We start from the raw sequence: 15,704 nt of genomic DNA, 5'->3' as shown, positions 1-15,704 counted from the left end.
TATTGTTGTGTTCGATTGCTGCCTGGGTACTTTTTTTCCCTTGTGTGTTTTCGTTTTTTTTGTAAGTTTTTAGTATGCACACTTAGAAACAGGGTGAAAAGGCATTATTTTGACTTGACTGCAGTGGTTGTTCATACAGCATAATTCATCCTTTTGAGGAGCCTTCTCTATACTAAGATGGGTAGGATTTAGTATATGGACTGGCCTATTTCCTACTTCCGTTATGAGACATTATCAGGGTTAAAATAGCAGCATCTCAATGAAGTTCAGATGGACATTACTGAGTCCAAATAAAATCCAGAGGCACATCTGTTTTGTTTTTATTGGTTCTTTTCTTTGATTTTTCCTCTGAAAGGAAGCTGCTTTATATGACCTTAAAGTGAGTGCCATGCTGGACAGATATTTCAAAACCCCATCTCAATAACAATCTCAGGAACCATGGCAACAAACTACAACTCTGTTGAGACTCGGTTGGTAAGGAATATAGAAATAAGCTTTGTTTCGTAGACGTATGAGAAATTTGTAAGTGTTACTTATTCAATGCTATGTGGCATAACTGTGGGTAATACAATTCTATGATATACCTGCACAGGCTTCAAGTGGAGAAAAGCATAAAAAAAATACTTAATACTCATGCATTATGGTCTTCCTGTAAAGTGCATTTGTCAGGAGATGTTTTCCTCAGAAGACACGGCAGAAACCATGAATGGCTCTGCCAAGAAAAAGAAAAAAAAAGAAAAGGAAAAAAAAGGGGGCTCTTTCATTCCAACCCCCAAATAATGCTGGCTCAGACAGGCGAGGAGAACTTGGGGATAGTGCATTGGCCTCTTGATCTCAGGAATTTCATTCCATTAATAGGTCATTGAATTGCCTTATGGGCCTTGGTCCTGCAGAGCCAAGGCAGAAAAAACGTCTTCTCAGTCCGCATAGTGCTCAGAAGCAGATAAAAAACTGTGGGTAAAAATTGTCCTGGGTTAACATTATATTTTAAGGCTAAATCTGAATGTCAGTTTTTCATATTTTGACAAGTGTAAAGTAACGAATGCTTTCCCATCCTACCAGTCGCATGAGCTTTCAGTTACGAATTGCCACCATCATTTGTACTGCAACCTTTTCATTGATGTCTATCTTTAGTATTATTTCGAAAAATTGCTTTCAGTTAGGCAGGTTCAGGCTACCTCGTAGGGTTACCTCCAAATCATCTCTAATAGAGCACTGCTGAAATGCACCCAACAGAGAGAGACAAAATATTCTCTCAACCTAGAGTTACTTTTATTAAAAATGACTGCTGCTGAGTACCCTGTCTAGACTGCATAACAAAAAAAAAAAAAAACGAATACGAGAGTGGAAGCAACGTGCCATCTTTTGAATCACTGTTGGTTTGACTCCTCTTCCTGTCTTCTTCGCTATGACACTCGCTCTCCTCTCCTCAACAGTTTTAGTCGTCTCCTAGCCTTTTCTTTTCACTTCCCTTTCATTTGTTTATTTCCCCCATACCCTCCTGTGCTCTCTCTTTTTCTCTCCCAGGCCCACTCTCTCTGTCTCTCTCTCTCTCTGTCTCTCTCTCGGCCTGTGATGTAACGGTTACTGTCAAAACAGATCATTCCCTTGCTCAGTCTCTTCCTCGAAACCCGCCACATGTCACATGCTGGATGGAATACACACGACGCAAGAGACAAGGTCATATTTTGCCGGTGGAACATCAGTGCCGTTGATGCAGATGCCCAGGCATACTTTCCCCTCAGTCAAAACAGGATGAACAGTTCAGTCTTTTTTTCTGCTGCACATTCCCAGGAAGCTTAGCCCATTCGTCAGCTGAGAATTAAAAAGGTATATAACAACCATTCTGTGCTTTTTTTTAAATATTATTTTAATAAATAATATAATATTATTATTCTGCACCAAATCATTAATTATTTGGTGAAAGAAATTCACATTTTTGGACTTGTCAGATAGACCTGGTTAATTCTCAGTTGATGCATGGACACCACATCACCAGTACACACATACACTTCCAACACAACTGATTGAAAAGTGTATTACCGGTTAGCTACTTATTAATAGCCATTGAGTGTTCACAGCTGTTTAGTAGCTGTTAAGTTAAACAGAGCTGTGCTGGCAGACAATGTCTGTCAGGGAGACACATGCATCACCCTTTTTCATGTTGCTAACACAAGGCTATTGAAACGATAATTAGGCAGAGCCATATAACATCAGATGTCCACAGCAAACACGAAACCGAGGTGCTGCGGTAACTTGAGTGATGCTGCAGGGTCCCTCGAGAGACAGCCTTCCTCATCTGTGCGTGTGCGCACACCTCAGCTGTTACCAGCCAACATAATACACTACCCTCCACATGTTCCCCATATTCGCAACTCTCACTCGTGAAATGGTGCTCTGGCGTGGCGTAATTACTCATTGTCCCGTCGCTGTCCCCGGTTGCTCAACAGCTGTGGCACGCCACAATCATCAGTGTGCGATGGTCCCAATGCTCACCGATCGCATGTAGCTCTCTCTCTCTCTCTCTCGTTTATAGTGAGGCCTCCCACGCTACTGGGAGCGGAGCCACTGATTTATCCTAATTGCATCGTGTCAGTCGGCAAAAATGGAGACGGATCTGGTGCGATTATTAACTGGAAGTGCTTTATGAGTGGCTGAGGAAGAGAAAGAGAGAGAGAGAGAGAGAGAGAGAGAGAGAGAGAGAGAGAGAGAGAGAGAGACGGGGTTAGCGTTGCGGACAAATCTCCGCGTCTGCCCGGGCAGGCATCGATCATAATTTAACAGAGAGAGGCAGAAACGGGATGATGTGAAGCTGCCATTCCTGCTATCTCCTCTTCCACTGGAGGCAGTTACATGCGATTGAACATTTCCCTAACCTGTGTTCTTGGCTCGTATCTCTCCACTTGGCTGAAGTCTCTTAGCATGCGTCAGTGAGGGCAGGCATTGTTTGATAGCCTGAGAGTTTCAGGAAATGAAGGAGCAGAGGGCCTCTCTGATTCCCTCTGCATTTGGAGTGCTGCTTCTACATCATTCCAGTGCCATATTTGATTGAGTGACATCTAGTGTAGAATCACGATGCTTCTTCACATGGCTTTGGGGTTTGTGGTTTGTTTTTGTGTGTCCTTAAGAGACTTGAGAGCATTGAGTCCATTTTAGAGTATGAGTCACCTGTATCTCCTGACTGTTGGTTTTGGCTGAATTGCCACTGTCTATGGAGGCGGTGATCTTTATCCCTCTAAAGATCCAAGTAATGATTTCAGCTAAGTGGGAGATAACTCCCTTTGATACAAAGACACCTGGGAACTGCGAGGGGATTATACCAACTGAGAAGCACCAAGCTCCAAACCTGGGCCTCACTACCGGTGGAGCACTAACAGCTCTTACTCTAGAACACTACGATGTAGCCAGCAGGCGGGGGCAGGTGATGTCTGAATCAGCCTCTGCCAGTACTGCACCTACTTACTCTTTTTAGGTTATTCAGAGAAACATTTGCTTCCAATCGTATTGCATTGAGTTCTCCCACCTTGTGTCATGTCTGCTCCCCTTGGGGGGTTTGCAGTAGGATGTTCGCTTGGCAAATTCAAGTGCCTTTCCACGAGGTCAGGCAGCTCATTGAGTGGAAGGGGACGATATCGAGCCCTGTAGCCTCCCTGGTCCATAAAGTGAACCCATCTGGACTTGGCTGAGCGAGTAAGCTCGATGTGAGCTTAATATGATTAATTAGGTCTGCTCCTTGGGTCAGTGGCTCTGTATAAACTGTGGGGCACAGCGCAGTTTTAATGTGCTGCGCATCCCTCACCCCTTATTGATAGTTAAATAATGATCTCATGAATAGTGGGGGGCGCTCCTGTCGATCGGCCAATGATTAGGTTGTCCAGGAGATATTTTCGAGGTGGTTAGGAGGAATCAGTAGGAGGTGCTTGAGCAGACTTTAAAGGGAGAATTTTGAAGTGCTGTCCTCATTGATTTGAGTTTGTTTTCCCTAAAGCGTCACAGTTAGTGTGCACTCCTGGGATCCGGGCAGCGAGTTAAGTGGACTCTCATTAATTAGTGGCAGTCCGCTGAACATAAAAAACATCCCCCTCTGACATAAAAAGCACCAAAGCATGTAAGTATGATGAATTGTAGCATTGTAGCAACAACAACTCTGGATACTGCAACTTTGCTATGGAACCATTCGAAACAATAGAGAAATATATTCAGATAGTTCAAAGAACAGAAATAAAACAGTGGCCTGTGGTTTAGCACAATTCCGAATAGGCCCTTCGCCCTTGAGTTTCTGCAGGGAATTGTGGGGGAAAGTGTGCTAAATAGAGGAAATTGCATGGCTTAGCATGGCATGGTTTAGCATGGCATGCTGGTCTGATGGCTCAAAATGAGGTTGGACCCTTCTTTTTTTCTGTCTTTTTATCCTCCTGGGAGCCCTGGCTCCTTGTTGTTCTCCTAAATTATTTCTGGATTATCTTAATCCCTGACCTGGAGGCTGAGTCTGATCGCAGACTGGTGGCTTTGATGGGTCAGGGTGTCCTGGGCGCTTTGATTAAACCCCCCAGAGCCAGACGGAATAACGGTATGGAGCTCCTGATGTCAAAGAGCCATGTCCATTTAGACATATTTTCCGTGAATGACTTCCTGACTTTGAGCGGTGGCCAAATCCCGTAGATGTCAGTGGTTTGGCAGTGGCATACTTACGAGGCTTCGCGGGGATCTTGTTGTGTTTCTGTGATGCCTTGACGCGGTGCCAGAGCACATAATCATGAGGTGTTAAAAGACTCCTGTTTGTCAGCGAAAGCTTGTTTCTTGTTTGTCTCGCAGAGAGTTATAACTCCATTTATTGTGGTAGAACCTAGGAGAGGACGGGGTACTGTTTATCGCCCGAACCCGGGAGTCATAAATACATCAATACTGAGATTGATAGGTCTACTTCCTATCAGTGTCTCCCCACTTTTTCATTTCCTGATCTCCTCTATTGTCTGCCCTGCCTAGACTTGCTGGCTGACTGTAGGACTGAACCTCTTTCCTCACCAGCCCTATTTACACATCTTACATGCAACCTGTATACAGTTATCTGCATAGCAAAGGATCTGATGCTCCCTATGCCTTTATACCATGGGTTCAAATGCATTCATGCTGTCTGCATTCTGTCTCTGTCTGTTTTTATTGGATCTCATGTCCTTCATGTGACTACCAGTATGAAAATAATACAGTTTTGCACAGCCACTGTATGGATTGTGTTAACACCTGCTGAAGAGCCGATCAGAGTGAGCCCGATCCGATTACACTCTGTGTGTGTTTACAACTAGTTTTTCCACACCCAGATAAGATACGATAAGATACTGATTGCGTGTTAATGCAAGATGTCAATATAGCCTGGTTTAAATACTGTGGTGCTAAAAAGACAAACAGGCCATTGGTTCCACTCCCAGTTCAATTGCTCTTTGAAATATTAATTGTTTGCAGTTGCTTGTCTAAATAGATCACCGTCTCTAAAATATAAGAATACTGGAAAAGAAAATGTGCAAAAAGACTGTGTGATATGGAGTGTGACATAGGTGCAGCTTGATTTGCTAATGTACGTCTCCCCATCCGTGATTGACATGGAGTTAGACCACTGGCAATCCGCAGATAAATTCCCACAAAGCTCCCTGAACAGGGCCATCCAGACATGGCAATCCGCAGGGCCTAAGTGGAACTCTCGGTAGTAAGCCAGCTGATAAATAAGCGAAATAAGATTCTGGCCGAAGCAGGGGCCCCTTCAGTCTCAAACCGACTTAGTGTCGGGATCCTGGCAGCCCGGATGCTCCACTGCAGCAGAGTGTGTTTGTGTGTGTGTGTGTGTGTGTGTGTGTGTGTGGGGGGGGGGGGGGTTGTGTTAGAGAGATAGCAGACATCAGTTTTAAATTACCTGAGATTGCTTTTGTGGTTCTCTGTCCACTGGGGAACAGGGGGGTGAAGACAAGGCGCTCATAAAAGGCACGTTCGGGACCACAGGGGGCACAGCGAGATGAAAACGCACACTTGAGGGTTTCCAAAGCAGGGGAAATGGGACATGTTAGAGGGCATGTAATTACGGAATTGGCCCGGGACACACCCCTGAACCCCCCAACCCCCCCCCACACACACACACACACCATCTCCATTAATGAGGAACCTGTTAGTTGTTTCATTGCAAAGAGGGGGCGGGGACAAGGTCTTCAGCCTGAGAAGAGAGCATCGTTTGTGTCTGATCGAGAGGATGAGGAAAATATAAAAATCTATTTCATCTTAAGCATATCTGCAACAAAAGCTGCTGCATGGATTGGCATTAATGTGGTAGAAAGCTCTTTTTGTCTTTTGTTGTGGAAAGCTGTTTTTTGTATCACACAGACTCAATGGGACTAGCATTACTGCCAAAGAAGGTTAAGATTCAGATGTGCTTTGCTGCAAGATAGTATCAGGTGCCCAAACCAGATTTAATCAAACAGTCTTTTTTGAACATATTAGGGCCGTGTCCATAGTAACCCACTTGAGAGCTTTCTCAGCTCGCCTGCATGTACCCTTGTGGAAGACGCAGCAATAAAAGGCCTTTAAAGTTGGACTTGAAAATCTTGTGGAGAAACCAACTGCGGTATGAGTATAGTGAAAGAGATATTGATTGTGGCCAGTGAAAAAAAGACAACATTTTAAAAAAATGCACTGAACCAGAACCCAAAAAATCATGGCATCTCTTGTTGGAACCATCTGAAATATTTACAAGCAAAATCTTGTTCCAGCTTTCGTGTTGCTTTTGTTTGGTGTGTTTGTGTATTTCTTTTCCTCTTTGAAAGAGAAAAAAAGATGACAGGGATGCATCTATTGATCGGAGAGAGAGCGAGAGAGCGAGAGAGAGAGAGAGAGAGAGAGAGAGAGAGAGAGAGAGAGTGGGAGAGCAGGAGCCTGGAGAGCCTTACTCAGGACCCTTTCATGTAAACCCAAAATGTCACAGCAAATGTATATCAGTATCTCTACCAGATGCTAGTTAAACCGTCCATACACACACTTTAATGAAGTATTTACCGACCAGAGCAGACATAGGCCACTTTGTAAGTGCACATTGGCAACAAGACGGAAAGATCTATCTTAACACATTTAGCCTGTGCGTGGATTACCACTTTGGCTACATTTAGGATTGATTGAACTGAACTGTCAATTGACTGTCTATTGGAGGTAACAGCAGCATTTGGGACAAGCTGCATCCCCATGTTGTTAACGTTTGATCAAGTGGACAATGGCTGCGTGCTGCCAAAATGTTAGACATTTATCAATGTGTCATTAGGCCCAGTGGCTTTATCTGTGGCGTAACACTGATGATTCAACAAGAGCGTTCCACCATCACGGACAAACTGATAGAGAGCCTGTGAGAAACCTTCTTCCCAGAAGTGAATCCCCCTCTTTAAACACAGACTTTCCCAAATGACACATTGGTCTGCTGTATAGACTGAGGCACCACCTCTCTTGATAAAGAAAGATAGTTTTTTGAAATTCATCTTTCCTCTCTAAGCTCTCTCTCTTTCGCTCTCTCTCAGGAGTGTTTTTGTTGGCCATCAAATAAGCTCAGAGACTGAATCTCTTATGGGTTTCAAGTCTCTCCCTCTCTCGCTCTCTCTCTCGCTCTGTTTTTGTCTATGTACCAGAGGGAAGTTGTATAAGAAAAAGCCCACGCATCCCTCTGGTCGAGAAATAATAAAGAAAGAAAGTGTGTTTACGTGCCCCGTGTTGAGATGCAATCATGCGCCGTGGTAATCTCGACCTCGGGAGTGGTGAGAGAAGTTGGCGTGATCTTGGGATAGACGTTCTGTGTAGCCTGGAACCGAGCCTGGAACCGAGCCTGGTCTGAGCGATAAGGGAGAGTGGGAGGTGGGAGGTGGGAGGTGGGGGCGTTCTATCTCATCTCCTTACTCCAAGGTAATTATTAAAATGACACTACGAGGAGATCTCCCTTTGGACAAAAAGCAACCTTATGGTGTGTGTGTGTGTATGCATGAGAGAGAGTATTTGTGTCTTAGCTATATATGCAGATGTATGATGTTTGATGTTTGAGTGTGTGTGACTGTGTGTGTGTGTGTGTGTGTGTGTGTGTGTATAGTCACTCCATCTGTTTCCTTAAACAGCGTTTTTCTCCCCATGTGTATTTTTAATGGCGTCCAGCGGGTCGCACTAAATTGATTGTATCTTGTGCGAAGCAGGAGCCTAGAGAGGCAGATAGTGCTTAGCAAAAGAGCCATCACCGCCGCTGTGGCGCACAGGACTAAACAAGCCACACACTGGCCTCTGCCTCATGTACCCTACACGTGCAACTGTGCTTGTATAAATAACCCTATGTGAGCACCACAGTGTATGTATTCCATTTTAATATAGCATAGGTTTGCATTACACAGTGTGATGCCATAATAAACACAATTATGACTCTCCCCCTTGGTTGATTTTGTATCATATGTAGGTGTTAGTTATGCATTCGACATACGATTATTCATAAGTTTAGACATAAGCTCTTGATGAAGCCTAAAGGGACAAAAAATGAACACATTTCATAATGAATAAGCATGAGCATGAGCTGTTTCTCTGAGTCTTAAAGTAACACTTTCAAAGAGCAAATACTGCATTCATTTAAAGAGCCTGGCTGATTGTGCTTTGTGATATTTGTCCTGAAATCAAATTGCGATCTTAGCTTCACCTCAGGTGGCGAAGAGAGAAGAAAAGAGCCCTGTCAAAATCAAAAGAGCAGTGCTAGATCCTCACTGTGCCATAGTCACTGCCAGCGTGTAGGTGATGACAGCTTCTCATACAAGTCTGCAAATGACATGCATCTATGAGTCATTGCATCCCAACCCTGACAAGGTATCGAAGCCTATGGTGTTGGTAAATATGTGAAAAAATGCTGTAATGTGAAATCAAATAACAACATACAAAGTGCAGTAAACCAGAAAAACAAAATCAAATCAATATTTTGTATCAATAAACAGCACCAGCCTTGTACAGTTTTGAAGGTATTTGGCAGGTCGTCATTTCAAGCATTTTGGAGAGCTTACAATTTAGAATAGAAATCTTTTTTTTATTTTTTATGAATAGAAATCTTGGGGTTTATATATGTAAGGTAGTAAACTAAACGGCGTGTAGATTCATTTTGACGTTTTATAAATATTGCTGATATGGGAGTCTTCCTTCTCCCCCGCACTGCTGAGTGCTGATGTCCATGCCTCTGATCCCCTGTTCAATTCACAGAACCTCACGCTGTGCACTGAGCTACACTCAAACTCTCTCTTTGTCCTTGTTCTTTAATCAAATGGCTCCTTATAGCTGTAGAGTTGTGTCTTGGTCACATCAGAATAAGTCGAAAGCCTTGTGTTTATTCAGAACGATCATAGTAAGAAAATGTGAAGGTTATCTGATGATGGTAAAAACCGATAGTGATCAAGACGGGGCTCATTTTAGAGAATAACTGACAGTTGAGTTTGACTGGCTTGGGCAGTGTGGTGTTGGAGGAGTCCTGGAAGATAACAGTAGCCTGTTTTTTGTGTATTAAGTGTACAAGGCAATGTAATCTTAGTATTTAAGTTTGTGTAGTGATGTGATGCGGTTGCTCAGGAATCACCATAGGGAGTAGTTTCATGTTAATGTTTTCAAAGTGTGTGTGTTGTTGTGTAACTGCCGCACAAGTTATTGCATAAATAACATCTATATATTATTGTTGTATTACAGGTGACTGCAACTTCGAAAGACCCTACACATCGTGCGGCTACACTCAAGGCAAAGATGACGACTTCGATTGGGAACAAGGCAACACCAAGGAAAGATCCTCCTCAGATCCCTGGGTCCCTGCCGGTATGTGACTTGACACACTGCAAACATCGCAGACAACTTTAATCCATTGTGATATATCCATTTAGAATCACTATCTAGAATGTGTCTTCAGTGTGTAGGAACACTGATTCCAGTTTGCTCTGCTAAACTGTGGCAAGCTAATGCTAAGACAAAAAGCAAAGCAAAAGCTTTTAGTCATTACCACTTTATGTAGTTTTCATGAAAATTTTCAAGATGGCCAACACGCCAGTGCAAACAGTTATCAAACCGTTGCTAAGGCAATTACAACACAACTGCTGAAATTCCTTGAGCCAAAATGGCCACCTTTTCATGTTTGCTCTCTCAGGAGAATGCAACTGATTTATTCCCTGGTCCTCACTGGCCTGTATTGTCTGTCTTGACCCATTCTCTCATTACATCTCTTTTGTGGGGCCTGTAATTCGTTATCCTTCCTCAGACACAGACAGTGATTGTGGCTCCAGTGTTGATAAATGTTGTTGTGATAGTGACCGCCATGACCTCTTCTTGGCGGTCTCCTCTTGCCTTGTTACGTGGGCGTTGTTTAATGTGGACAAAAGGGCAGTGCAATGCTCCTGACTAAGAATGAAGATCATTACCATGGTCTCTTATGTTCATGAATGTGTAATTCCATACATGAAGACACATTGGTTTGAAAGGCATGGACAAGTGGTATATTTTTTACCAATTGGTTCTCAATGCATAAATTGTACTATAGTAGTTGTAGATTGTGTCAGTATTTTCTGTATCATTGGCCGGAAATCTAAACTAAGTAAATGAGGCATATGGTAAAGCTTTGGATCACGTGGGGGGATAATTTAGCAATTTGTTCTTTTATAATGACTATCTACATGAAATGCACTTTGCAGCACAGCTATTAAACTTTGTTCCTTTCGATTTGCTGGCCGTAGCCTTGCTCCGAAAATGTTATGCGCAATCACGCATAACTGCCGCTTCGAGTAGCCCTCAACCGGCTATCAGTGACGGGGCTGGAATTAATTGCGGACACCCCACTAATTTCATCTTGCCTCCACCAGCACGTTCAATGGCCTCACTGAGAAATTACCTGACAATGGGAGTAGAGGGAGGAATGGAGGAGAAAAGAGAGGAGGTGTTTACTTTTTTACCCGAGAATTGATTTATGTCGCATCAGGGGGGAGGCCAGGGAAGGTTAAACCTTGGCTCAGCGGAAGGGCACCGACCTACACGGCTGTGCGTCGCCCCTTGTTTAATGCGTTGTCTCTCCTGCATGCGCCCATGTCAGTCCCGTTGGAGCGAGACCTACATTTGCATCCGAATGGAATATTGCCTCAGTCTCTAGAGCGTAGTGATGAGTCGGAAAAGCTGTTTCTGTCTGATTGTGTGAATTGGGAGCAATTAGTCAAAACCGCTTGCCCTGTCCTCTTTTCAAAAAAATCCTGCCATTACACGTCCTCTGACTCAATATCACGCAATGATTTATGCCCCACATGATGGCTGCTCAGACCTTGCCCTGAATCAAAAAGCTCTTTGTTTCCCTCCATTAGATTGACGTTGGCGATCTTTAAAGCCCGAGTTGGCCGGCTCGACTTGGAGCCGAGGCATTGTAATAGAAGTGTGTTTTATTTTCCCGCTCTCCCATAATCGATACTTGCAGTCCACCTTCTTAGCATCGACAGCATTTAAAAGACATTTTATCCCCTTTCATGCCTGTGCAGTAGGCAAAAGTATTTTCAATATGTATTCAATTTAGTCGGATGTTAGCAGTTTGTTTTTTAACGGTGATGTGATGTGCTGAACTGTGCTGCTTTCAAGTCCTCTAGATTACGCCACCTGGCAGGTTCTCATCAAAGGAATAAAAAAAAAAACAACAACCCTATTACTTCCCAGCCTGACCCGCACAAAAGCCTCCAGTGGAGCAGATGACATGATATTCCCTTGCCCTACCTCTTGGCTTCATGTGATTAGCTCCCTGCCTGGAGACGACAACCACTGTTATACTCCTTTCACTGGGCATTAGCCCACTGATTACAGCCTGACCGCCAGCTTTATTATCAATCACATGACCTCAGCCTGGGAGTGCTGGGGAGGGAGGGGAGAGGCAGAGAGGGGAAGAGACCCTACCCCACGGGGGAAGACCCTCACACATACCTTCCTCTTAGTCTCCCTGAGGAAGAGTGTGGTACTGACATATGTTACAGTATGACTTTCTTTGTGACAGAATTACTCCTCGAAGAATGGATTCGATACGGTTATGCAGCTTGGGGGATTTTTTATTTTTTTGTCCCTTTCCCCTTTAATCTAACCCTGTGGTTTTCAGAGAATTCCAGACTCATTGAAGTGGAGTTGGGAGCAGGAGCTGGGTGAGGTCATCCCTCCAGTGCGCTCTGGCTCGGTGAATGGGTGGGTCTCAGCCCGTTGTGTCTGTATCAGATTACCGCAGTAGTCACACGCTGGAGCAAAGGGGGTGGGCTGGGGTGGGGTGGAGACGACGACTTCAAAGCATTCTCTGGCCTCTTGCATGTAAACAGGTGTAGACTCCTCACTGCAAACCACTAGCACCTAACAGCCCAGACACCCACATTAGTAAATCTGTTTTCTCTTTATTCAACTAGCAAGATTGCGTTCTGATGCCCTTTGCCAGATCCATGGGCCAATCGGAGCTAATAGCGCTGTAAATCCACACCCTGTTCTTTCTCCATTAACGGCCTGAGATTGACTGTGAGATGTTTGTAACAAGCCCGTAATGTCATCAGGAGGCCCGAGAGAGCCTTGAAGTTTCAGGAGCCTTTATTGTTCCTGGATGGTTAATGCAGTTTTGTACTTATTACGGTGCTCATGCCCACCATTAATCTTCAATGAAAGTTTGCCATTGCTGTTGATGGGAAGAAGACAAAACAACAGCCTTCCATCTAAGCTAAATGTTTAGAGCCTAGCCTCCACTTCCTTCAGCCCTTCCTCGGGAGCGGGAGAGAAGTCATTTCAGTTTAGGCAATGTGGGGACCCAGTGGAAAAAGCCATTCACTGTTAGTGGAATAGGGGGACTCTAATGATCAAAGAACACTATATTCACTGGCTCTTCCCTTCAGTTGATAAAGGAATTGGGTATATTTGAATTGAGGAATCTCTCCTGAAAGGGATGTGTGTGTGTGTGTGTGTGTGTGTGTGTGTGTGTGTGTGTGTGTGTTTGTGTTTGTGTGTGTGAGAGTGTCTGTGTGTGAGCTGAGTGTGTGTGCATTTGCATCTTTGTGTGTGTGAGTGTGTCTTGCGACGCTGTTTGGAGACTAAGTGGGGAAGCAGGACGCATTCACATTTTCTCTGTAACAGCTTCTTGTGTATTACCCGTATCACACAGACACACACACACACACTCACACTCACACACACACACGTTTCCTCTGTAACAGCTTCTTGTGCATTACCCGGACAAGTATCATTTCACTGGGGAAAGAGGAACTCATTCCAAAATGTGATTATCAGTGCAATGAGTGTGTTTGCTTGCCACTCATCCATCAATGTCCAACGAGCTTCTCAGAACGACTCGCTTATGAACCCCTGGTAGAGTTGTCTCATAACTAATGGTGTGTATAGATTTTGTGAGTGTGTGTGTGAATGTGTATATGTGGGAGAATGAGCAACTGGAACTGTGTATATGTAGATTTCAGATTGGGAGGAAGTGCCTTAGGTTTGTGAGAGTAAGAATATATGACGGATATATATTGTGTATAAGGAAGTGAAAGTAAGTATATATACAGTATAATGTATATGTTTCCTTAAATATGTGTGTGTGTGTATATTGTGTGAGTATATTTATATCATCGGGCAAGTGTGAATATGAGAGCTTTCAAGTTGAGTGTCTAAGTGCATAATTCAGTCTCATGAAGTCACAAGAGAGAACAGCTCACACAGATCAAATGAGCGAAACTGGCCGTGGTGACTAACATGTTGTCCCAGCGTTGCATAATGCAATTAGCATTTCAGACAGTGCAGAGGTCAGAGTAAAAACCTGCTTTCTATGCTAATGCTGACTTTGCTGTCACATCTGATTGTACTAGAGCTACTTCCCCATAAGCTCATGGGAAAAGTACCACATGACGGTCATTTTATTGTTTACTTAGCATTAGCCTTCTGACTGCTTTTAGATGTGTGTTCAGCTCTGAAGCAACGCTGGTGACCTTTGTTACTTCCGAAGCAGGCCTACTTGTTGTCTAGGGAATGGGGCGGACCTGAACTAAAACAAACAAATGTGCAGCTGAACGCTTAAAATAAACCCACTACTTACCTAGCGAAAGGTATTTAGCAGTCGCTTCCTGATATGCACAGTTATTCTAGGTTAGTCTATCTTTACAGGAGGAAATGGCTGACATGACCTGGACTTATCAGTGATTTAGGGCCCCCAGAGACACCTGTCACTGTGTTGTGACACCACGTACACATGCCTATCACCGTCACCATGTTGTGCTGTGTGATCTAAAAGCAACCTTAGACCCAGCTGCTGCCACTTGCTCCGAGCACAGGACCGAAGCAATGACACAGCGCAGTCTGTGTGCCCCTTCACCGAGCGACCTTGCTCCAGTCCCAATAACCTCAAGGAACCTGTTTGTTTTGCCTCCCCCACACCTCCAGAGGCTCCCGCCCCCCACCACCACCACCTTTTTGCCTCCACCCACTCATGCACCTCTGTCAGCACCGCTCTGATTGCAAGAGAGCGTGCTTCCTCACCTAATCCCACGAAAAACAATAATCTGTCTTCGAATACCCTTTTTTTCCATGACACATTGAAAAGAAGAGCCCCTTTCAGTGCAGGCTGCCTCAGTTTCTGGCATGCTTGTCACTGCGGAGGCTGTGGGTGGACTGTCAATAAACACACACCGCAAATTAATGTGGAAAAGACTCACAGTCAAAGAATGTTTGCTTTCTTTCCAGGGCTTTTTGAAATAATATTATTTTTTTTGGTCGTACACATGCACAGGGTTGCATTTTTTAGGTATTATGCTTCTAACTGAAAGCCCTGCTGTAGAGATGAAGACTTAAGGGGTTTTGTTTGGACAAAATCAAAAGCCCATTATTAATTATATTTTATAGGTTAATCTGAGGTTAAAGAATTTAAAGCATTACTAAGGTTTACTACATTGATGTCAATATCTGGTGGATAAAATGTAGTCATATTGTCTGGATCTTTTAGAGTGGTTTAAATGTAAGTGCCTCTGAACATCTTTACACTGAATTAAATTGGAGGCCTATGGAGTTACAAGCCATCACCAGCACATTCACAAGCAGAAAAAAAGATGAGGGGAATAAATCTCTTTTCAAACGCTCCGACTCCGCGAATGCAGAATGATCTGCTTTGAATTCTGCTCTGAGCTTGTGGGATGCAATGCGTATCCGTCACACCAGCAGCCACAAACAGGAGCCGTGTCGATGACGCTACGGTAGCATCGCGCGTCTCTCTCCTCTCCTCACACACTCGATTCGCTCCGACTGTAAACATCACTTAATTCTCGCGGAAAGGGTGAAAGGCAGCCGCGAAAAACAGAAACGCGGCCCTCTGGTACCTGGCCAGAAGACATGGCTCGTGCCAGAACCCCCCGCACGCGTGCATGAATCGGAGGGCAATTGCGATACAGGCGGGCCCCTGCTGGGATCGCTCGGCTTATTAATATTTCAAAAAATGCCGTGTTATCAGGGCAAACACAGCTGCTCCAAAATAAATAAAGTCAAAGATGCGGTTCGTCTGCCGTACATGCTCTGTCTTTCATGTGGACCCTCGTGATAACGCCATGGCTTTTTCAGCGACTGTGTTGTCACACCGACCTTTTCAGTTTGTGTTTGTGTGTTTGTGTGTGTGTTTGTGTGTGTGTGTGTGTGTGTGTGTGTGTGTTTGTGGA

General features: G+C 44.2%; 1 protein-coding gene across 21 annotated transcripts in view; it reads left to right on the top strand.

The window, feature by feature from the left end:
* The window catches only part of ptprma (protein tyrosine phosphatase receptor type Ma), a 193,268-nt gene that overhangs the window by 30,404 nt on the left and 147,160 nt on the right, over nucleotides 1-15,704 (top strand). For all 21 annotated transcript variants that reach the window (XM_031583787.2, XM_031583786.2, XM_031583784.2 and 18 more), the window contains exon 2: nucleotides 9,718-9,840. In XM_031583787.2, the coding sequence (XP_031439647.1) occupies nucleotides 9,718-9,840 (123 nt within the window). The remainder of the gene's footprint in view (nucleotides 1-9,717; nucleotides 9,841-15,704) is intronic.

The sequence above is a fragment of the Clupea harengus genome, chromosome 17 (genome assembly GCF_900700415.2).
Source record: "Clupea harengus chromosome 17, Ch_v2.0.2, whole genome shotgun sequence".
NCBI lineage: Eukaryota > Metazoa > Chordata > Actinopteri > Clupeiformes > Clupeidae > Clupea > Clupea harengus.
Note: the sequence above shows the minus strand (reverse complement) of the source record. Positions and strands in the feature narration are given on the sequence as shown.